Raw genomic sequence first — 23,343 nt, 5'->3', positions numbered from 1 at the left:
TATTAGAGTGTGCTTGTTCATTCAAGTTTTGTTTATATGAACCCTCTACTGAACATGTTAGAGGTCCCCTTCTGAGCCAATCTGCAGAGAATTTGAGTTCTTTCAACCACCATCTGGGAAGCTTTGTCTCTTTAGCTCAACCTGTACTAGTTCAACCTTTTAGCTCTGGAAGTACTTGGTCCAGCCCCTGCTGTGTTGTCTAAGATAGCCTCTGTCACACATACATTCATGATTATAATATTATACCTACTTTGGGCTCAATTCTATCCTCAATGACATGGTGAAATGCCTATTGACCTCAATCTGAATTGAACTGAGGGGCAGGGTTGATTTTGTTTATATTGTCAAATATGGTGTTTAATACCTTCTCATACAGTCGCTTAACTTTTTCTTGGAAAATAGCTTTGTTTGGAGACTACTGGCAAGAGATGTTGAAAACGAATGTGAATTAGTGGTTAAGAATCAAATTCTGTTCTCACGTGGGAGACCAGAATTTGGCTTTTAATACTGTTGTGCCAGTGTGAAATGAGAGAAAAAAATGGGTATGTATATCTGAATTATAGTTTAACATTAGTGAACAGTGTTTTTACAATACATTGTTTATCAACTGTAGATAACAGAAAAACTTAAGATTCAATGGTGATTGGCTGAGTGATAATTGTAAAGAATAATTTATTTGATAAATTTTGCCTCTTTATGTTTGTGAATTGCCTGCAAAAAGACAGTAAACAGACTGTGAACAAATCTATTCTTTATTTCATTCATTATTCAGAGTTATTCACTGCATCATTCTGCAGTAATTCTTAGTCCATGACTTTGTTCATGAGCAGTTAGTTGTGAGTATTAGAAATCTGAATCATTCTGATTGGACAGTTAGGTCATGTGGTATGTTTTCTGACTGGATGAGTGTAAGTATTAGAATCAGATTGTGAATTATTATAAATTTGGAATTCACTTTCTGGAATTCAAGGATTCCGTCCCAAAGTAGCTCAGAAGGTAATCCATGACACCAGTTTCTGTTCAATTAGTAACATAATTTTTTTTCCCTATGCATTGCTTCATGGATCTGTGTGGATGCATACGGAAACTGCTGGTGCCAAAGAAGAAAAGAAAGCTCTAAAACAAATGAAAGGCAAAGATGCAATTATATTAGTGAACACAAAAATAAAACGTCTTTAAATAGTACTGAGAGTTTGACAAAAAACAGTAGGTTAAGGAAATTTAAAGTAGAAGATAAAACTCTTTAGCATTAACCTTTTCTCTTTTCCTAGGTATTGTAGCCCAAAAGATACATAAAAGTATGCATAGATCTGATCCTCTTTTAATACTCCCATGTAAAGGGATAAATGAAACATCAGCTTTAATTTATGAACATTCTTGATTTTGCTCTGCACAGATGGAGTCTTGTTCCCACTGGGAGTTCCTCGCAGTGTCGGGGTCTTAAAATCTCATCCTACGGTCATTGCTCAGGCAAAACTCCCACTGGAGTCACAGGCTTCACAGCCCTAACGGTTACTTAAATGTATTTCTGTGTGTGTCGACATCTTTTTATAATATTGATTGTTAAAAACAAAAGGAAAAAGCTTTTGTCATAACTGTGTGACAGCTGGGAAAATAGAGGATGACTCCAGGGCATTAAGCTGTCTGTTGTAAATACATAATAATGGACTTTTAAAAATGCAAGTAGTGTCATAATTACATTAGGAACTTCTATATGCCTATTATTGACCCATTCCCATGAGCCACGTAAGCACAGTTGTAGAATTTGTCACTTCCCCCCTCGTTTTTTATGCGGGGAGGGTCTGTTGCTTACTTTGTGTTTGTATAATGCCTAGCAGAAATGGGGTCCTGAACTCAACTAGAGCTTCCAGGTGCTACTGTCATTTTACTACAGTTATGACTACTGCTACAAATCAGTTACTAATAGAACCGTGGGTGTATGTTGAAAAGTACATGCTATCTGATATTAAGTTGCCTTCATCTTGTGAGAAAGGGCCTTTGCGAGACTCTTGTGATCATCTCACCAGGGAAAATGCTTTGAAAACAGCTACTGCTCAGTGCAATCTGATGCATTCTTCTTGGGCTCAGTCCAGCTCATACTGAAATCAACAGCTGTTTTTCCACTAACAAGTTGATCAGCCAGGGATAAAAGTAATTTGTTTTTAGTATTTAAAGACGGCATAAACTCCACCAGAAGCAGCAGAATATCTTTCCTTTGCTCAGTCTCTCTCCCCTCCCCCCATTCAAGCACTTATCAATAAATGGTGAATTATAACCAATTAAGTCTCTGATCATGCAGTGACTTAGGCGTGTTGTTAACTTTATGTGCTATGGACCAGATTTTTAAAGGTTTCTAAGTGCCTGAAGATGCCAATATGCCTTAGTGTGAATTTTCAAATCCTGCTAGGTGCCTATCTGCATCTTTAAACAACTAAAATACCTTTAAAAATCTGGCGTTCTGGCCCCATTGTGGCAAAGTACTTAAGCCTATGAGTAGTCCCAAAGTCAGTGTTCATCCCAGGGTTGACCCTGACCAGCTAACACACGTAGGTGGGTAGGTGTAACTTGAGCTCGGGCAGTTATTGATTCTGCATGCATGTGCATGCGGGCACGCACACACACTCACAAAAATATAAGGGACTGTTGCAAAGCACACATTATAGCTTAAGTGGCAAATGTCTGGCTATGCTTTTGAGTGTGATATTCAGCTTATTGAGAGGAAGATATTCTTTCATTCCATAGCTGCCAATGAATTATGGTATAGTAATTACTGGCTGAAATAATAGCAAATCAACTCATGTAGTCATAAAATATTTAAACAGGATAAAAATTGCTACTATGTAGATAGCACAGTCTTTAGAAGGGTTTGAGACAGAAAGAGAAGGAAGTATTGTTTGTGAAGAGAAGCACCTTCTAGTGGTTAAAGCACAAGCCTGGAAGTTGGGAAATTCTGGTTTTGCCACAGACATGCTGTGTAATCTTGGGGAAGTCACTTACTTTCGTTGTGGGGGAGTTTCCTCATCTGTTAGCATGAAGATAATATTACTTTCCTACCTCACAGGGGTGATGCCAAGCTTAAATCATGAAAGCGTGTAAAGTGTTTTGAGAATTTTGGATGAAAGGTGCTGTAGAAAGACAAAATGTTGTTGTTGTGGTTGTTTTTCTATAAAGCAAAAGTGTGTATGTGAGGGGAGAGAGAGAGAAAGGACAAACATACCAACCAGGATGCAACTTGATGTACGTTGGCTGCTAAGATTAAGTCAATGAATATTTAGTTATTTCTTATAGCAGGGTAACCAACGTACATCTAATACAGATAATCTTTTTTTCAGATATTTCAGCTGTTGAAGTGACACTCATCTCTGATTCTCGGAATTTGTCAGAAACATTTCAGTTGAAAACGTAAGTTTGTTTTCTAAATATGATGACTAAGGGCTGTGTATCTGAGGTGTTTACATGTTGTTTTTTAAAAGTATTTAAAAAGGGGGATGCACTTCAGCAGAGGTCGAGAAATCTTTTTCCTGGCCTATATCCTCTCTTCTTTTTTGTGGCTTTATAAAGCTGCTTTCATGTGGTGTCTGTTTTAAAAACAAATGATAAAAAGAGATATTTCTTATAAGCCCCTGGCAGCTATAGGAGAGTTGTTATAACAATGCTAGCTCCCACTGAAATAATAAAGGCTGTAACCTGGAAATCAGCGGACATTTTACCTGTGTAAGGGCTGAGGACCATGCTGTACCCTCCCATGGTCTAACCTGGATGAATGGATACAGAAGACCCAGAAAAGTGTGTGAAGTTCATCTGAAGGCAGGGGTGGGAAAACTTTTTGGCCCGAGGGCCACATTGGGGTTGCAAAACTATGGATGGAAGGGTCGGGAAGGCTGTGCCTCCCCAAACAGCCTGGCTCCTGCCCCCTATCTGCCCCCTTTCACTTCCCACCCCCTGACTGTCCACCTCAGAACCCCCAATCCATCCACCACCACCCTGCTCCTTGTCCCCTGACCGCCCCCTCCTGGGACCCCACCCCCTATCCAACCCCCGTGCTTCCTGACTGCCCCGACCCCTATCCACACCCCCGCCCCTAACCACCCCCCAGGACCCTCCCCCATCCAACCCCTCCTGTTCCCCGTCCCATGACCCACCTCAAACCTCCGCCCCATCCAACTGCTCCCTGTCCCCTGACTGCCCCCCGGGACCTCCTGCTCCTTATCCAACCCCCCTGCTTCCCGCCCCCTTACCATGCCGCTCAGAGGAGCAGAAGCTCTCAGCCACATGGCCTGGCCGGACCCAGCTACACAGCCGCGCTGCCCCGCAGGAGCGGCAGGCCACAACGTTGGCGGTGTGGTGAGCTGAGGCTGCGGGGGAGGGGGGACAGCTGGGGAGGGGTTAGCTTCCGCGGCCGGGAGCTCAAGGGCTGGGCAGGACGGTCCCGCGGGTCAGATGTGGCCCGTAGGCAGTAGTTTGCCCACCTCTGTCTTTAGGTGTTTGCTGCTATTAAAGCAGGGATGTCATATGTTGTGATGTTAACAGCAGAAAGTAACACCTAATGAAATAATAGTAATATTGAAACCTGAGGGGCATTTATATCTACACATCCATTCTTTAGCACCATATTCTGGGCTTATTTTCCACTGAAAACTCTTACTGAGAGCAGTGGGAGTTACTCACACAGGATGTGGGCAGATTATGAACAAGATTATATTTATGACAGGGTTGCCTGCGATAGCAGGGGACCTGATTTAATGATCCAAGGAGGTCCCTTCCAGTTCTGTGTCCTGTGTTCCTATACCCCCAATCAACACTTTTCCTTTTCTGACTGTAATAAACACTGAGATAGGGAAGGGAGCCTCTCTTCTTTCTCCTTGGTGAGTAGAACACGGGACCTACTGGAGATTATAATACGGATAAGTGTGTTGCTCATTTTAATGTCGTTGAAAGATTTACAGTGTTGTTCTGCTAGGTTTGTACTTTTTGCATAACTTGAAATTTCATGTTCACAAATGTATTTCTTTTAACGTGTTTGCTTAATCCCTATATTTGATGCAAGCTATCTGTTTTATGTATTGCCAGTTGCTCAAGATGTATCAGCACTGGTGTTTGTGCCTTGTGTGAAATAAAGCACATCTCTCCCTTTGTTGCCTGCAAGCCTGATGGTTCTGGGCAAGTTCAGGTAAAATTCTTTGGGCTATATAGAACTTAACATTTTCTGTGGTACATTTTTTAATATTTGAGCAAATGTATGTTTCCTGTTCATTTTGATGTGACAGAATGTTTTGACTTTTTCAGGATGATTGTCATCTGATTGACAAACAAGGGAATGTGCCAGCCACTACTGCTTCCCAAACGAACGCTACTACACAGATGTCAGAGGTTAGCTAACATTTTTAGACAGATGTAAATGATGCACAAATTGATCGGGGAAAAGCTCAGATTAAAGGAGGGAAGGTTGGAAGGAAGGCAAGGGTAATTATAAGAGAATTAATTGGTTATATAATTATTGCACAGGCTTGTTTTTCATTATTTTTATTTATATTAAATAGTGCCTAGTGGCACAAACCAGGATTCGGGCTCCATTCTGCTAGGTGTTGTACATATACATAGAAAGATATAGTACTTCCCTCAAACACCGTACAAAGTACATAGACAAAGGGTGGGTAGGAAGTATTACCAGCCCTACTTTACAAATGGAGAATGAGGCAAAGAGATTAAATGACTTGTGCAAAGTCACAGGAGGATTCTGTGGCAGAACCAGAAACTGAACTCAGATCTCCAGTGCCCTAAGTGCCTTAACCACAAGACCATTCTCGCTTTCTTGATGGTTCCAAACCATCTTAAATGTTTGATAAAATTAAATAAACAGAATCAGTTGGTGCTACTCAGCTTAGCCATCAGTGGTTTGCTGATTTACTGTAGGTGTCAGAAGAGAAATAGGTATTGAAGAGGGGTTGATTGATGGATAATAGGTACACAGAAAGTTGCTACCTATTTGGTTTCTCATTTTCTGCAAGATAGCATGGCTGCTATAAATAGATGCTAAGGGGGAATATAGTATTCTTCTCTCTACTTCTCCGGATATGTCCACCTAATTCCTTATACATCAAGATGAGTTACCTCTCAATCCAGCTGCTAGGCTTGATGGTGAAGTTTTTGTATGGAATAATAAGATCACTTTTGTTTTTCAAACAGAAAAATGGGACTGTAGTATGTACACTTCTGAACATTAATATTTTGGAGTTGATGTGTGCATAGAGTGTTAGCACTGCAGAGAGAACAGAGCAAACTCCTCTATGCCTCGTTTCCAAGTGCATTAATGTGGAATTGGTAAATGGTTGGAATTGTTGAAAGATGGCTTTCTCCCACATGCCTTATCTTGGAGACACAGTGATGGACAAAGCTGTTGAAGCATTAAAAAGCAATGGAAAGGCAGATATTGTTTAGACTCGATTGAAACATTAAATGGGTTTTTAAACTGCAGCTGAAATCCTGCTTTTTCTTTTATCCTGAAGTTTGGAATTTTTACTTTGGCTTTAGAACTTTAGGGTCAAACAGTGGTTGGACCGGCATAGGAGCATTAGAAAGGGGGAAAGGCCACAAGAAACCCTCTACCCATTGCCGATCCACACAGGGCACAGCCATAATTTGGCTGGGCTGCAAGGGTAGAGGCAGGATGGCCAGTACTGCTCTGAGGTCTGTATCTAGTGGGCTGAGGTAGGGGACTGTGCTTCTTTACAGCCCATGAACCAGCTGACCTATTATGGGTCAATGCTGTCTACACCTTCCAAGATGCAGCAAAAGCCTTTTACCCAGGACACTTCCCTCAGCACCAGTTGAGGCATTATGCCATTCAAATCAGAGTGGGCAAGATCACCAATTGGTGTAAACTGGTGTAGCTCCATCAAAGTCATTGGCCATGTGCTGACGTACACCAGCTAAAGATGTGGCTAAATATCTCCAAGTCCTGCAGCTCAGTCAGCAAGCTCCCTCTCTTTGTGTATCTCTCTAGGTATTTATACTGCACTCATCAGTGTGGTAGCTGAGCGCCTTACAAAGAGTTTAAAAATATCACTCTTTCTTTCCTGTTTTCCTCCCTGTTGTTGCTGGGAGTCTCTCATTCAGCTGAGTTGAAGAAATGAGTTTTGCATGTGCAAAGTGGGGAAGTTAGCTGTGGTGTTCTGATGCAGAAGTGACTGATCTAGACATGAGGCTGACTGCTGACACATCTGTCTCTTCCACATTCACGAGATCATAGTTTCATTGTTCCAGAGAAACTCAGGTGTTGTGGGCAACCGGGGTCATGTAGAGAAGCAGTCGCCCAAGTAGCTTGGGTCAGCACTGTTCAGAGCTCTGAATATCAGCACTAAATCTTTTAATTTGATTCTGTGTTCAGTGAGGAAGCCAATGCCATTTAGCCCAGGAAAAGCATTATTTTTCAATGACACGTTAAGCATCTTTCTGTTTGATGATTTCTAGTTTTTAATAAGAAATAATTTAAATGAAGTATCCTACATGCCTTTAATGTGAGCTCCTTTTCCCTGCTGAACTTGCACCCACCTTTCTTATGTGTCAGCAGTAAAATGAAACTTAGAGAAATCCTACTTTCTAATGGGGCTTGTTACTCAGTTTTGTGAATGTCCTTCTATGCTGCTTTGGCAACGTAAAGGGATCTCAGTGGGGTATAAATGGCTCACTGAGACTGTTCCCTGTGAAGAGGACCTCCCCAGCCAGTTTAGAGCTGGCATAAGGACTTTACACTAGCTCTGCTCCCACTTCCAGGTGTAGGACATTGGTTGTTGGCATGATGTGGGTATAGCCAGCATCTACTGCTCTGTAATTATTCTCTGCTTCCCAGGTATTCAGGGTGTAAATTAAAGCATCCCTGAAGCTGCTCTAACTTGAGAGGTCAGAGAGGCCTGTGCCAAAGACCCTGAATATGGGAAGTGCCATAGCTTAAAGCATCAGGGTTCCCCACTATCCTCTGGCCATGCACAAATTGCAGGAATAGAGTAATGGAGAATCAGGCCCTGCATTATATTTTAAGTTTAAAGTCACTGTTTAAAAGATGACTATTCTAAGTGCTTTAAAAATCCACATGCTGACTTGGATTGTCTTGAAAACTGTGCTTCATTGGACTGTGGGATAGAGTTACTGGTTCAAACTTGGGGTCATTTGAGCAAAGCATTCCTGATTTACAGACCTCCTAAAAATTATATGTTTTCAAAATCACCTGGTTTTTATAATGTTTCTTGCACACACCTGGCACTCAAGCTATGACTCTAATCCTTTGCACACTGATCTGAGCCACTCAAGATTTATCTCCGCTAGGGCACAGTACTCTCTGTCCCTTCATAGAAGCAATATTTCAAAAGCTGTTGAGGGTTACGTTTAGAACTCCTGGTCAGCTCAAGCCTTTTGCCCTGAGACCAAAGTTTATGCTTTAAGAGCTGATATTTTGAAGTGCTCTAAAATCCCCATGCAGACTTGGATTTTACTTTAGAAGTATTGTCAAGGAAATTAGCATTTGTTGAATAGAGGGAAGATGAAAGGCTCTATTAAGCAGCTGGGGTAATGTGACCATGACTCATGCTCTTCAGCTGTTTTCTGAATAATGGGACTGAGTGTGATCAGAGGAAAGCAAGTTGCTAGGTCATTGGGTCCAGAGGTTTCTGATACACAGTTCCCTAACATGAGCTGCTCATAACATTTTCAGATTTTTATAATTTTTTTATGCAGAGCTAGTGAATACAGGGAATTAGAGCCTTGGAGGGTGGGGGTTCTGTACATTTGCTAACCATCTCCCCTTAGGGTTGTGCTCTGGCTCAGCCACACAGTGGCAATGCACCCATAGATGACAACCTTTATTAATATAAGGAGTTATCCGGATACTGTGGTTAAAGAGCCAGTCCAATGACTAGAACTTTGATGAAAAACTGGGTTTTGAGAAATGTCATTTTTCTATATATACTTGATGAACAAGAAGTCATCCTGAAAAGGGCCATTGCCCTCTGGGAGCTCAGAAGCACTGACAGAGCAGAGCCATAATGGAGGGAAGTTGGGTACCTTCCACTCCAGTGACATACTTGGAGGAGAAGGGAAGTGGAGCCATTGGTGATCTCCCCCACTCCCACCCCACTGCCCTACAACAATCCCCGTCCCTCAAAAGTTCCTCCCATGGCTGCTCTACTAGGCCAGGGGAGGGGCTTAGAGGCACCTCTTCCCTCCGGTGCTCCTTGATCAAGGGACTCCTTCCCTCCACGATGCCTCTAGCAGTGGGGAAGAGGCTCCAGGCTCACCCTTCCCCACCAGTGCTGCTGCTTCTAGGGAAGAAGGGGAAGCCAGAGCAGTGTAGGAGAGAAGGGGAGGGGGTCAGAGCCATGTCTTGGGGGATGTAGGGTGGTCTTCAGCCCTGCCCCCCAAACTTCCCAACATCTACACTCCCAATTCTTGTCCCCCCTTCAAAACATGTCCCCGGTGACTCAGTGTTAGTACCTGCATCCTCTACCCAGCTCTTCAACACTTGCTGCCCTCCACCCCCCACCTCACACACACACTCACTGGTGCTTAGCCCTCCATAGGGAGGACCTGGCTGTGCTGGACTGGCAGAGATAAGGGAGACAAGGAGACTTTGTAGAGGCAGTGAAGGCGGTAGTATACAACCAGTGCATTTTGTGGCCAAGGAGCCAGAGGCAGTGGAGAGGAAGAACTGGGCTGTGGTAAATGGAGAAGCTGATAAATTGTTATTAAAACAGAACGAACACCTCCCCCTTTCTCCCCCCCAAAAACAAACAAACAAATGTTGCGTTAAGATTGCCGCATGGTGCCTCATGTTCTTCCAGGACATCGAGTTCAGCTACATTAAAATCTCTGGAATCATAAAATTAAGAATTAATGTAATGTGAACTTAAACTTCAGAAAACCAGGAAATGCAGAATTGAAGTCTATATCACCCCTCAACACAACCTCACCTGCTCTTTTAGAGTGACCTTCCAACACACCAATGACACGCATACAGTACTAGTGCTCTACCCCTACTGACACTGCAGAACTCGCTGAGAACAGAGCACATGGGCATTGTCGGGCAATGTCTAATACCTTCTCCTTGCTAAGGCAAAACTTGGGTTTATGTTAGGTGTAGCAGTGTTGGATCCATCCACATACATCCTCTGTCTCTATTTTAATCACAATTGCTAACAAAGCGAGATGAATACAACAAAAGGGCGGGAAGTCTCTGGGTGCTGTTTCTGTTGTTACAGAGTATTGCTTTGAGTCTCTCCGAGAAGGTAGCAGGGAAGAACAGGTTAACCAGACCTGCTGGCCTCCGGGAAGGTAGCAGGGGAAAGTGTATAGATTAAGCTACGATTACTAAACCTAAGTCCTATTCGCAAAAAGAAAAGGAGTACTTGTGGCACCTTAGAGACTAACCAATTTATTTGAGCATGAGCTTTCGTGAGCTACAGCTCACTTCATCGGATGCATGCCATGGAAACTGTAGCAGACTTTATATATACACAGAGAATATGAAAAAATACCTCCTCCCACCCCACTGTCCAGCTGGTAATAGCTTATCTAAAGTGATCATCAGGTGGGCCATTTCCAGCACAAATCCAGGTTTTCTCACCCTCCACCCCCCCACACACAAATTCACTCTCCTGCTGGTGATAGCCCATCCAAAGTGACAACTCTTTACACAATGTGCATGATAATAAAGTTGGGCCATTTCCTGCACAAATCCAGGTTCTCTCGCCCCCCTCCCAAAAACCACACACACAAACTCACTATCCTGCTGGCCAAATGGCCCAACTTTATTATCATGCACATTGTGTAAAGAGTTGTCACTTTGGATGGGCTATCACCAGCAGGAGAGTGAATTTGTGTGGGGGGGTGGAGGGTGAGAAAACCTGGATTTGTGCTGGAAATGGCCCACCTGATGATCACTTTAGATAAGCTATTACCAGCTGGACAGTGGGGTGGGAGGAGGTATTTTTTCATATTCTCTGTGTATATATAAAGTCTGCTACAGTTTCCACGGCATGCATCCGATGAAGTGAGCTGTAGCTCACGAAAGCTCATGCTCAAATAAATTGGTTAGTCTCTAAGGTGCCACAAGTACTCCTTTTCTTTTTGCGAATACAGACTAACACGGCTGTTACTCTGAAACCTGTCACTAAGTCCTATTGTTCACTGAGGTATCAGGGGCAGCAAGAAGGCCTAAGGGCCAGGCTAAGCTACTTGCTGGAATAAGGAGTAGCAGGTTCAGAGAATCTAGGCTGTGTCACTCGCTGACCTGTGCCAGGTGTGACAAGGAAATTTGATAAGCTATGATTTCAGAATCTAGGCTGTGTCACTTGCTAAGTAATACCAGGAGTGACAAAGAGATTGAAATATCCATGTTAAGATGTTTAAAAGAAAACAGAGTAAGCCAGTATCAGAGGGAGGAATGGAGTCAGAAGGAACTCCAACCTCACCTTTTGTTAAAGAAATTACACCTTTTAAACAAATCCTTCAAAAATTTGGGCACAGTCCTTGGACTAAACAAGCCCTAGCTGATGTCTGCACTATTTCGGACCTAGAGGATAGATTGGCTCAGTATATCCTCATATACAAACCTTCTAGTGCTGCCAAAAGAGATGCAGCAGCAATTTGGTTGTTGTGGGAGGCATGTAAGGATTCTTACCTCCACTTGTCTTCATATAAAGAGGAAAAGGCACAAACAGAAAAGGAGCAGACAATTGGAAGGTGCTGGCTACAAATACCCAAAGTCAGCTGAAAATAGTGAAAGGCTCTCCAGGAATGCAAAAAGAGAGAAAGATTCCTGGCAGACCAAGCTAAAGCCTCTGAGAAAATTGAAAGAGAATCATGTGCTCCAAGGTATGGTAAAGAAATTAACCTTGAAGCAGGGCAGAGCACCTGCAAAACATAGTCGTTGTGAATCACTAATTAAGAGTCTGAGACAAAAATTGGGCTTTGCCTCTAAACAGGTAGTAGCCATTACAGCAGGTGAAGGGGGAGAAGGTCCTATGTAGGGCACCCCCAGGCATAATTACAAAGAGAAAAGAGAGTGAAAAAGTTAACTCTGCAGAGGCTGGAGGGAATTAAGCAGCTAAACTTTGTGAAAATGTTAAAAAGGAAAAGGGTTAGAGAGAGCATTCTTGGTTTCTTTGCAGCCATTCTGAAGGAAAAATGGGCCCTTTTCCAAAGGAATGTCTGTAAATTAGCCAGGCAAAAATAAACTATCTGATTAAAATCATTTGACTATGGACAATTTAGTCAAATTTGCTAAAAGAACATAAGAGACATTATTGGAACTTAACTGCCTCAAATGTATAGAGGGAATGTAAGATGTAAAAGACAGAGCAGTGTGGAAGGGATGTTAAGGAATGGAAAATATGTATGTATCTATCTGTGTGTGTGTAAATATATAAAGTTCTAAGGACCAACTGGTTTTGTTTTTGTTTTAAATAATGCCACTAAAAATCCATTTGATTCTTTAATTCAAAGTTGCAAAACTGAAAGACCTTTTTGCCAGACAGAGGTGATTAGTGTTGTTTGGCTTTGGGATTTGGCATTTAACTCTTAAGAGGTAACTCAATGCTTTACAAAATTTAAAATGTTTTTAAGTTGCGGCTGCAGCAGGGCAGTCAAAATCAGGAGAATACAAAAAAAATTCTGGAGTTTGTTTGTTTTGTAACAAAATAGCAGATGAGAGCTGTAGTAAATAAATAAATAAGAAGAAATTAAAAAAGAGTGCTCCTCTGAAGCAACAGCAGGGGTGAGGTGCGCAAAACAAAAAGAAGCAATGTTAGAAACACTGAGTCTTAAAATGGCTCTGAGTAATCAGACTGTCACTTTGATAAAGGTACATGAAAACTCTGTAAGCAAAAAAAAAGAAATAGTTACACCTTATGTAAAAATTGATATGGATAATGTTATAGAAGTTAAACTATGGAAGGAATCGGTTTTAGAGTAGCAGCCGTGTTAGTCTGTATTCGCAAAAAGAAAAGGAGTACTAGTGGCACCTTAGGGACTAACCAATTTATTTGAACATAAGCTTTCGTGAGCTATAGCTCACTTCAGAATGTGCATTTGCCCCAGAACATGTGCAGGGTATATTGTAGAAGGGGCAAAAGAAATGCAAACATACCATGTGACTTAATTAAAATGCTATTAGGGCTCCAAAGGGAGCCACAATAGGTTGGGTTTTCTTTTTCAGATTGCTGTGTGTTTTGGAAGGAGGAGTTAAAAAAGTGATCAAAACTCTGGTGAAAGTTGATTGTGTCCCTTTTAAGATAGAGTCTCTGAGCTGCTGATGGCTTTAAATCCAAAAGCAGGAAGCGTCTGTGAAAATGCAAATGACCTAAATGATAAAGGAAGGAAAGAACTAGCAGCACAAAGGAGCTGCAGATAAAGGACATACCTGGTCAGCAAACAAATTATCTAAAAAAAAGGCATGGGATAACAAGAGAATTTACATAAATTTAATGTTAATAAGTACCCCTGTAACAATGTATAGTGTGTATAATTTTTGGAAAAATCCTTTAAGATCATATGGTAATGATGCTTCTCAGCTATTACCTGTAAATAAACTTAAAGCTTAACACAGCAGGAAAAACGTTATAAACTTGGTCTGCTGTATAAGAAGGAAAACTGAGGTACCCCACCTCATGGATTTAATAACTAAACAGTGGGATAATTTCCCCATAACCCTTAAAAGATAGAAGCCATTGAAACATGGCCTGCCTATAGAACAAAAAAACAGGAAAATATGGGGGTAATTCCTCTGTTTTGCCTGCAATCAGCAAGGGTATTTGTAAAAGAAATATTTGAAGCAATAATCTGCCACCCCAAAAAGGGGTAGAAACATGTTCTTTTGTCCTTCAGAAAATCAGGAAAAGCTGATGCCAGCTGAAGAGCAACCCAATACCATGAATATACTGTCACAATAGAAATTGTGTTTTGTGTTCTATGTTTTGTCTTGTCTTGTTGCTAGCATTGTTGTGTGTTTAAAAAAAAAATACTGCAGACCTGCAGGTAATTAAAAATAAATTAAGCTCTCTGTCCAAGCTACAGGCCAGCCTGATACAAAAACAAGTACATGCCAATGTAGACTTGGTCCAAATTGGTCGGGGTAACCTAAAAAGCCCGATGGAATCTTTGGCAATGGCTTAATACTACCACATGGCTTATGCATAAGAAAAAATTTAGAAATAGGAAACTACACAGCCATAGCTATGGGATGCACTGAAATGCAGATACTTGCCCTAGCTACTTTGGAACACAAAATGTTCTGGGTCATACTGGGAAATATTAAGGGTTTGATGCATTTGTTAAAACAAAGAAAGAGATCATTGTTTGACACTTATCAATATGAATGGATGCAATACGTTTCCAGTATTGTAAAACCAGATTTGTTAATGGGAGAAATTGTTGTCAGAATTGCACACCAACAGTCCATGGAGGCAAAGGTATTGAAGGTTAGTCCACTCCCCATATTACACATGGGATCCTTCTGGCTACTCTGGACCTCGAGCCAGTGGGCTGGGGAGGGAGGAAAGCTATTGGATACTAGAGGTTGTACCGAATGGACTCCTCAAAAGTGGGTGTGCCTCACCTGCCTGTTGCCCCAGAACCTTGTAGTAAAGATACATCACTAGGATCATGTATGTGGGATGAATTGAAATCACAAACTCAAATTGCCTCACAGTACCTTCTCTTGAATAGGCTACATAGAAAGAGACACTGATGATTATAAATCTTAGTGTCAAAAGGGGGATTATGTTGGATCATATTAAAGAAGTTCTGTATTAAAGTCACAAATGAGTTTGATTCCCCATGGTTTGAATTCCAGGGTATTACTGGTTAAGAGGTCTCTTGGTCTTTGGTACTGTTTCTCTCCCTCTATGTGTGAAACTTGCAAGCTGCTAATTGTGTTAGTACATTCTAAGACAGAGTCTGTTCTCAAAGCAATTCTTTGTAACAACAACTACTCACACAGAGAGAGACTCAAAGCAATACTCTGTAACAACAGAAACAGCACCCAGAGACTCCCCTCCCTTTTGTTGTATTCATCTCGCTTTGTTAACAATTGTGATTAAAATAGAGATAGAGGATGTATGTGGATGGATGCTTGGTGTGGATAATAACTGAATGATCAGGGAGGTGCCAGCCTAAGAATCCAGTGTCCATCAGCTGAAGAAGGCGTCAAGTGGAAATAGCCAGAGGACCCCCGGAGGGCAGACTGGAATCCACCCAACACCCTCAAGAATGGGAGAACCAAAGAACAGGATAACATCTGGCAGCACGGAGCTGTCAGGAATGTGCCATCTGCTGATTGATTCAGCAACAGCATGATGAAGCAATTCCCATAGACTGGCATAGGAAGAAATTCCTATAAAAATGGACTCTAGAAAGTGAGAACTTTGGGGTCTGATTCTGCAAACCAACTTCCAGGAGCATCAGATGAGCATCTGACAAGGCCCTGCTCCCTCCTCATGTCCAGGCCACCTGGCCAGTGGCTTGGCATGAGCAACTCTAAGGCTGGTAACTATGATAACAACCTTGCAGAACCTCTGTGTGTGTGTGTGTATGAATGAATGTGTGAATAAATATGAGATTGAATGGAATGCTATAGCTATAACTAACTGCTTACTATGATTCTTTCTGTATTCACAATAAATGTGGTATTTTGCCTTTTCCCCTTTAATAAGATCCTGCTGGTTTTTATTTTATTGGTATAACAGCAGACAGGAGCTACTTACACCCAAACATTGAGCCTGTGCCACACAAACCAGCCCACACTTGCTAAATGTTCCCACTCCTTTTCCCTGGCCTTCAGGATTCCCTTCGAGACATTGCCTTCACTTAGCCCTGGAGAGCACAGTCATGAATGCCACTGGACTTCTAACAGTCCCTGTGACAAGAAGACCCCTGTGCACCGCTCTTGACACAACCTGTGGAACTCAGTGCTGAAATAAGGCCTACCTGACAGCACATGTACACCTCTTCTTCTACACAGTAATGGCTATACCAACCTGCCCCAAATAATCCCACAGTTGTTCAGCACAGATAGACACGACAAAGTGAACACAGCTGGAATGCATGCAGGTAAATGCTGCCATTCAAATCTGGAACTAACCACAGCACAAAAACAGTGTCTCATTCTCTTAGCTGTTCTTTGTGTCTACTTATTATGGCATCACCCCTACTAAACAATTGCCAGTGCCACGGTGGCACAGTTAAGGTTGCATTGTGGGGAGGGGGAGTGGCGGCATTTATCTTAACTCTTCATTTCCTGATCTTCAGAGATTTTAGTGGAGCTGAACTTGATATTCTGGATGGGCATGAGGCACCAATGGGTAACCTTAACTCTCCCATAACAGAGGTTTTGGGCAGTTAATTTTTATAAACATCTGTGACGGATTTTGAGTTGCCTGTAGCGATTTGTGAACATTATGTGTTGTCTGTGTTATTGACATGTTTACTGTATGCATATACCGAGTTAATTCAAAAGCAGTATTGTCAGGAAATGCACCCAGGAAGTGGGAGGTGAATCCAGCAAACTCTTGAGAGACACCCCCACCACATGAATTTTGTTATGTGCACCAATATGAAGGCGATGTGTCACACATCGCCTTCATATCGGTGCACATAACAAAATTCATTCCGCACATGAACATAAAAAATTAGAGGAAACACTGGTGTGAATGACACTGCTCTGAGAATAGAGAGGGGAAGCAGCAAATCATAATGAACACAGTGTGCTCTCATAGAATAAATTAGCCATGTTTTCTAGACATATGTGCATAAAATGAGCTGGAGAACACGTGGTAGAAGCTTTCGATATTTCAGCAGCCATGCTGAACCAAGCTCTAAATCGGGCAAGGGAGTGTGTCAATGGGTGTGCCCACAAACAAACTCATTAAAAATCTGGATAATCACAAAACTCGAAATCCTAATGGGTCATTTTAAACTTGTAATAAAACTAACTTTTAAAAAATAGTTAAAAATCATTTACCCTTGAAGGCCCCAGCCAGTTTGTGGTTTTAGAGTCATACTTTCCTATATTTTTAGATATTTTTTTCTCACCCCTGTTAGGTGAATAATGCACACAGAGGAAACTAACTGATTATAATACAGTGGAAACAGCTAAACTAACTACACACACTCTGCTGTCAAATGCACCAAATAAACAAACTGAAATAATTAGAGAAAATGTTATTTTTGTAACAATAGTAAGTAAAAATAAAAAGTCCAGAAAGAAGTGTGACTATTAAAATTGGCCATGTTTCTTTTTAATAGAATGAAATTTAATAGTGAAAAGTGCAAGGTCATGCATTTAGGGATTAATAACAAGAATTTTTGTTATAAACTGGGGACACATCACTTGGAAGTAACAGAGGAGGAGAAGGACCTCGGAGTATTGGTTGATCACAGGGTGACCAAGAACTGCCAATGTGATATGGCTGTGAAAAAAACTAATGTGGTCTTGGGATGCATCAGGTGAGGTATTTCCAGTAGAGATAAGGAGGTGTTAGTAACGTTAAACAAGGCACTGGTGAGACCTCATCTGGAATACTGTGTGCAGTTCTGGTCTCCTATGTTTAAGAAAGATTAATTCAAACTGGAACAGGTACAGAGAAGGGCTGTTAGGATGATCTGAGGAATGGAAAACCTGTCTTATGAAAGGAGACTCAAAGAGCTTGGCTTGTTTAGCCTAACCAAAAGAAGGCTGAGGGGAGATATGATTGCTCTCTATAAATATATCAGAGAGATAAATACCACGGAGGGAGAAGAATTATTTAAGCTCAGTACCAATGTGGACACAAGAACAAATGGATATAAACTGGCCGTCAGGAAGTTTAGACTTGAAATTAGATGAAGGTTTCTAACCATCAGAGGAGTGAAGTTCTGGAACAGCCTTCCAAGGGAAGCAGTGGGGGCAAAAGACATATCTGGCTTCAAGACTAAGCTTGATAAGTTTATGGAAGGGATGATATGATGGGATAGCCTAATTTTGGCAATTAATTGATCTTCAACTATTAGCGGTAGATATGCCCAATGGCCTGGAATGGGATGTTAGATGGGGTGGGATCTGAGTTACTACAGAGAATTCTTTCCTGGGTGTCTGGCTGGTGAGTCTTGCCCACATGCTCAGGGTTTAGCTGATCGCCATATTTGGGGTCGGGAAGGAATTTTCCTCCAGGGCAGATTGGCAGAGGCCCTGGGGGTTTTTCGCCTTCCTCTGCAGCGTGGGGTACGGGTCACTTGCTGGAGGATTCTCTGCACCTCAAAGTCTTTAAACCACGATTTGAGGACTTCAATAGCTCAGACATAGGGTTAGATGTTTGTTACAGGAGTGAGTGGGTGAGATTCTGTGGCCTGCGTTGTGCAGGAGGTTAGACTAGATGATCATAATGGTCCCTTCTGACCTTAAAGTCTATGATTCTATGATTCTTTAAAACATGACTGGCTAGCTATTGGGACATCACCACACATATTGTCATTTTTATACACAGGAAGATGCACATGTAAATTACTTTTCCTTGAATTGTGGCTATATAGTACTCAAAAACCTGTGTATGGCTTTAAAAAGTGTCCAGTGAATCCAGCTTTATCCTGTTTCTTGTCTTTTCATTCTAGAATTCTAGCCAGCCATACCATTTTCAAGACATTGGCTAGAGTTACAGTTTGTTTCTCTGAACTCTTTCAGTGATCAGAGGTATTGTTTCAGGTTGTGCTTTTTCTGAATTGTTGAACAGTAACATATAAAGCTGCATTTTAAAGTGGATTTCTGCGATACATATCTATCAATATGTTAGATTGCGCTTCCTGTTGGTAGTTTTATTTCAGTAGAAATGCAAACGTTAACACTGCTAAAATTAGAAGACTTGAAAAGGAGTTGTGGTTTTCATCACCTCTCAGGATCGGATTCAAATATGTTAACAATTAAAAAGAAAGATGAATTCTGATTCATTTAAAAATATTTTAAATGCATAGCTCAATGTTCTTTTTTTTTTGATAGCTTGTTTTTTAACCAGATTTTATTTTGTTTCCAATAGCCTATCCGCAGTATTTCCATAGAACCTTTATGGATATCAGTGTTAGGTAAAAGGGACGTGGTAGTCAAAGGAGAAAACTTTAGCGAAGCATCAAACATTACAATGGTGTTGACTGGAACCAGTGGCTGCAAACAAGACAAGTGAGTCCAAATAATACAAATATTTATGTGTATATTTTTAGTACATTGAAAATTACACACATACCCCAGAGCCAAATTTTGCCTTTAGATGCGCAGGCAGGTATGCAACTCTCATTGACTTACAGTCAAGGACAAAAGGTGGCCCGTTATTTACGTTAATGATCCCTTAATTAGCCAAGTGCTGAACACATCCTGTAAGGTGCTGTGACTCTCAACTCCCACTGAAAACAATGGAGGAAATACAGCCCTGCATTAGTGCACAGCCGAAGGGATGGTATGGGTAGATGGGAGGAGCAAGTCTCATTCTGGATCCTGGAGCTGCCAGAGTGATCCTAGTTCAGCCCTTGGTACTAGTAAGGGATGTTCTGAAGGCTTCCCTATCTTGCACTCCGGTGCCATTGCCCCTCTGGGCCTTGCAGCAGGTAGAAAATAGTTGGGGCATAGGAATGCCTCAGCCATGTTTTGACCCACCCCAACAAATCCCAGCCATGCTTCAGAACTCTGCTGGTACTGGAGACTTCAGTGACAACGGAGTGCATAGACTGTGCAGTGCTCAGTGGGACTGTTTGTGTAAGTGCCTGTTCACCAATGTGAAGAAGAATTGCACAGTGTAACCCTTAGTGAATAGACTAGATTACCCTAGATTAGTGATACCCAATCTTGAAGAGTCACTTCAGAGGCCCAGAGAGATGCGTGCTAATTGTGCAATGGAAACCTGACATTGCATTACGCACTTCAGCATATAGCCACAGTGCAGTGTTTGGGTACTGGGATTATTTTGTGGCACACAGCAACTTTATTCAGCTGACTATCTGCCGTCTCCTCCTCCCCCTTCTTCTTCAAGTAGTATCCCGGTGGGTGCTTCACTGTAGGTGTGTCTGTGTCCCTGCGCTGCTGATCAGGGACCTTTGGTAGCAGTCCGTCCTGCCTGCGCATGTGTTGCTCCTTGCCTGCCGTGAGGCCAGCCAGCATGCGTGGGTGACCCTCCTCAGTTCCTTCTCAACCACCCTTGGCTAGAGACATAGCTAAAGCAGTCCTTTCACAGATTGTTAACTCCCTTTAGATTTGCTAATTTTAGCTTCCCTTGAAACCTTTTTTACTTTCTTTCCTTGTTTGCATTTTATTTGGCTTTGACTAAAAAAAAAATAAATAAGAAGAAAGAAAAATGAAGAAAAAAGGGTTTGGTTCCTGCCAACCCTGTTGGGGGGAACCCCCCAGGACAAATGTATGCCGGCTCTCCATGCTTCAAAAAGGGCCTCAGTTGCAAGGAATCTATCCCAGTAACTGTCGGACACTCACAGTGCGTTCACTGCCTGGGGGAAAGCACATTCCACAAAAGTGTGACTTGTGCCAACAACTGAAGCCCAGGTCCAGGAAAGAGAGATTTAAGGCTTAAACTCCTGCTCATGGAGTCGGCCCTTCAACCCCCAGAATCCCAGCGGGAACTCTCACTGCAGCTTTCTATGTCATAGGGAAGTGAGCCCAGAGAGATTAGCCACTCACAGGACCACTAAGAGAAGGTTTGTGAGTCCCTGTAGCGAGCCCAGATAGAGCTGAAAACAATCCCCGGCTCCATCAATATAATCGGTACCGATGGCACGGAAGTTAGCTAAAACTGGTACCCAGGGCATGCATGGTACCAAGCCAACAGAACAAGCTGGACTGCCCAAGGACCCAGTGGACATGAGCAAAGAAACACCGGTACTGTAGAAGTGTGGAAGACACAGAAGATCTGCCCCAGGGAAGGCTCAGTCAGTATGGACATCTGCACTGGTACTGACTCCAGTGCACGTGGCACCGATGGACATTGTGGCCAGATCCACATCCCTGACTCCATCAGTGCAAGCCGCTCGGCACTGACAACCACTGCCAATACCTACACCATCGGCACCGCCTGATTTTCAGTGTGTGGACGGATCTTTCGGTGTCCAATGCACTGGATTCACCCTTACTTAGTACTGGAGCCCAGGGACCTTGCTCACTTAGAGCTCCGGGTTCACCGCCATCCTTGCCATGCACCACCATTATCACTGGAGTTAGAAAGTGAGAAGGAAGAGACTGGTTCCCAATGCTCTTCTCACTTGCCATACTGGGCCCAATTTCACTATGGGCATCAGGTGTATCGCCCCCCTGATCCACTGTCTCCCTGGTTTGGCCATCCATGCTAACAACCGCCAGGCCCCTACCCACCACAATGGCCATATTGGGACTCTTGAAAGGCTCAGAGGCAGCAAACCTTCCATGACTCCAGCGTGGCATACCAACAAGCAAGGAAACACCCTTCTTCAGCTGTGGCTTCGAGGGCTTCTGAACCCCCAGGACAAGGGGAAGACATTGAGGCAGAGGTGGAAGAAGAAGTCACTCCCAAGCCCATCTCTCATCATCCTCACCAGATGAGATGGTGATCCACCCCTCACCCCCACCACCATTGATGGCGGATGATTTCAAGTTATTCCAGGACTTATCACAGGAGGGTGGCAGAAGCCCTACAAATACCATTACATGAAGAAGTGACAAAGTCCCATCACAAACTGGTGGACATTTTACATTCTTCCACCTCCTCCAGAATGGCCCTCCTGTTTAATGAGGCCATACTAGACCCTGCCAGATTCTTATGGCAGACCCCAACATCTGTCCCACCAATGGGCAAGAGGGTGGACAAAAAGTATTACGTGCCGGCAAAGGACACAGAATTTCTTTTTTCCCCACTCGCCTCCCAATTCCATCATTGTGGATGCCGTTAATGCTAAGCACCGACAGCACCAGTTTAAGTCCACTCCTTATGATTGGGACTGGAAACATTTAGAGCTGTTTGGCAGGAAAGCATACTCATCAGCCACCCTCCAGTTCCATGTAGCAAACTACCAAGCCTTGCTAGCACAATATGACCATCAGAACTACAAAAAACTCTGTTCCTTTATTGACACACTCCCTGATTCTCATAAGGACCAATTCAAAACCATAATTAACAAGGGCCAACAGTTGGCTAAGATGTCCCTCCAGTCTGTGTTAGATGCGGCTGACATAGCAGCATGATCAATTTCCACGGCTGTTGTGATGAAACGGGCTTTGTGGCTTCATTTGTCCAGCTTCCCTAGAAAAGTTCAAACCACGGTGGAGGATCTTCCTTTTGAGGAAAAAAGTTATTCGCAGAGAAGACTGACATGTCTCTCCACACGCTGAAGGATTATCGATCCCTTGGGAGCTATACTCCCATCTATAAAAGAAAGTACAGTCCTCCACCACCATTCAAGCCCTGATCAGTGCAGTATGCATTTCAGGACTCCTCTCAAAGATCTTATGACCACAGAGGAAGAAACCAAGGTTCCCCAGGCGAAAGTAATCGGGACCCCAACTGACTTTATCTCAGCCCTCCACTGTGAAGTGGCAGTTTTGATGGGTTGGTCGAGGTGCCCGTAGAACACTCTCCTCGCCATCTCAAACTGGAAAACCTCGCCCATCCCTTTGGAGACCATCTCTCCCCATTCCACAGCACATGGGAACAGATAACCTCTGACAAATGGGTACTGGAGATTGTCCAGAATGGAAATGCCATTCATTTCTCCTCCCACTCCCTTTCCAAACACCCTTCCCTGTCTCTCTTCAGGGACCTTTCTCTTGAGAATCTACTACATCTAGAGGTAAACCATCTCCTCAACGTAGGAGCCATAGAACCTGTGCCCATACATCTCAGAGGCAAAGGCTTCTACTCTTGCTACTTCCTGATACCAAAGAAAAAGAGAGCTTGGAGACCCATACTGAACCTCAGAGCGCTCAACAAATACATCAAAGCACAGAAATTCAAGATGGTTACCCTATCAATGATTATTCCAGCATTAGATAAAGGAGATGGGTTCTCAGCCCTTGACTTTCAAGATGCCTACTTCCACATTTCTGTCATACTGAGTCTCAGACATTACCTCAGATTCATGCTGGGCCAGGACCACTACCAGTACAGAGTACTCCCATTTAGCCTCTCATCGACCCCCAGGGTATTCTCCAAGGTCCTTTTGGTAGTGGCAGCCCACTGACACTTTAAGGGCATCCTGATTTATCCTTACCTGGAAGACTGCTTTCTCAGGGCATGGTCCTTCACAGAAGCCCAATGAATCACTCAAAGCACTCTGGATCTGTTTCTGAATCCGGGCCTG

General features: G+C 42.8%; 1 protein-coding gene across 1 annotated transcript in view; it reads left to right on the top strand.

Moving 5' to 3' along the window:
• The window catches only part of PLXNC1 (plexin C1), a 94,012-nt gene that overhangs the window by 28,251 nt on the left and 42,418 nt on the right, over positions 1 to 23,343 (top strand). The window contains exons 7-10 of the mRNA XM_073327529.1: positions 3,333 to 3,402; positions 5,071 to 5,170; positions 5,287 to 5,370; positions 19,053 to 19,192. Coding sequence (XP_073183630.1) covers positions 3,333 to 3,402; positions 5,071 to 5,170; positions 5,287 to 5,370; positions 19,053 to 19,192 — 394 coding nt within the window. The remainder of the gene's footprint in view (positions 1 to 3,332; positions 3,403 to 5,070; positions 5,171 to 5,286; positions 5,371 to 19,052; positions 19,193 to 23,343) is intronic.

This window comes from Lepidochelys kempii, chromosome 1 (assembly GCF_965140285.1).
Source record: "Lepidochelys kempii isolate rLepKem1 chromosome 1, rLepKem1.hap1, whole genome shotgun sequence".
NCBI lineage: Eukaryota > Metazoa > Chordata > Testudines > Cheloniidae > Lepidochelys > Lepidochelys kempii.
Note: the sequence above shows the minus strand (reverse complement) of the source record. Positions and strands in the feature narration are given on the sequence as shown.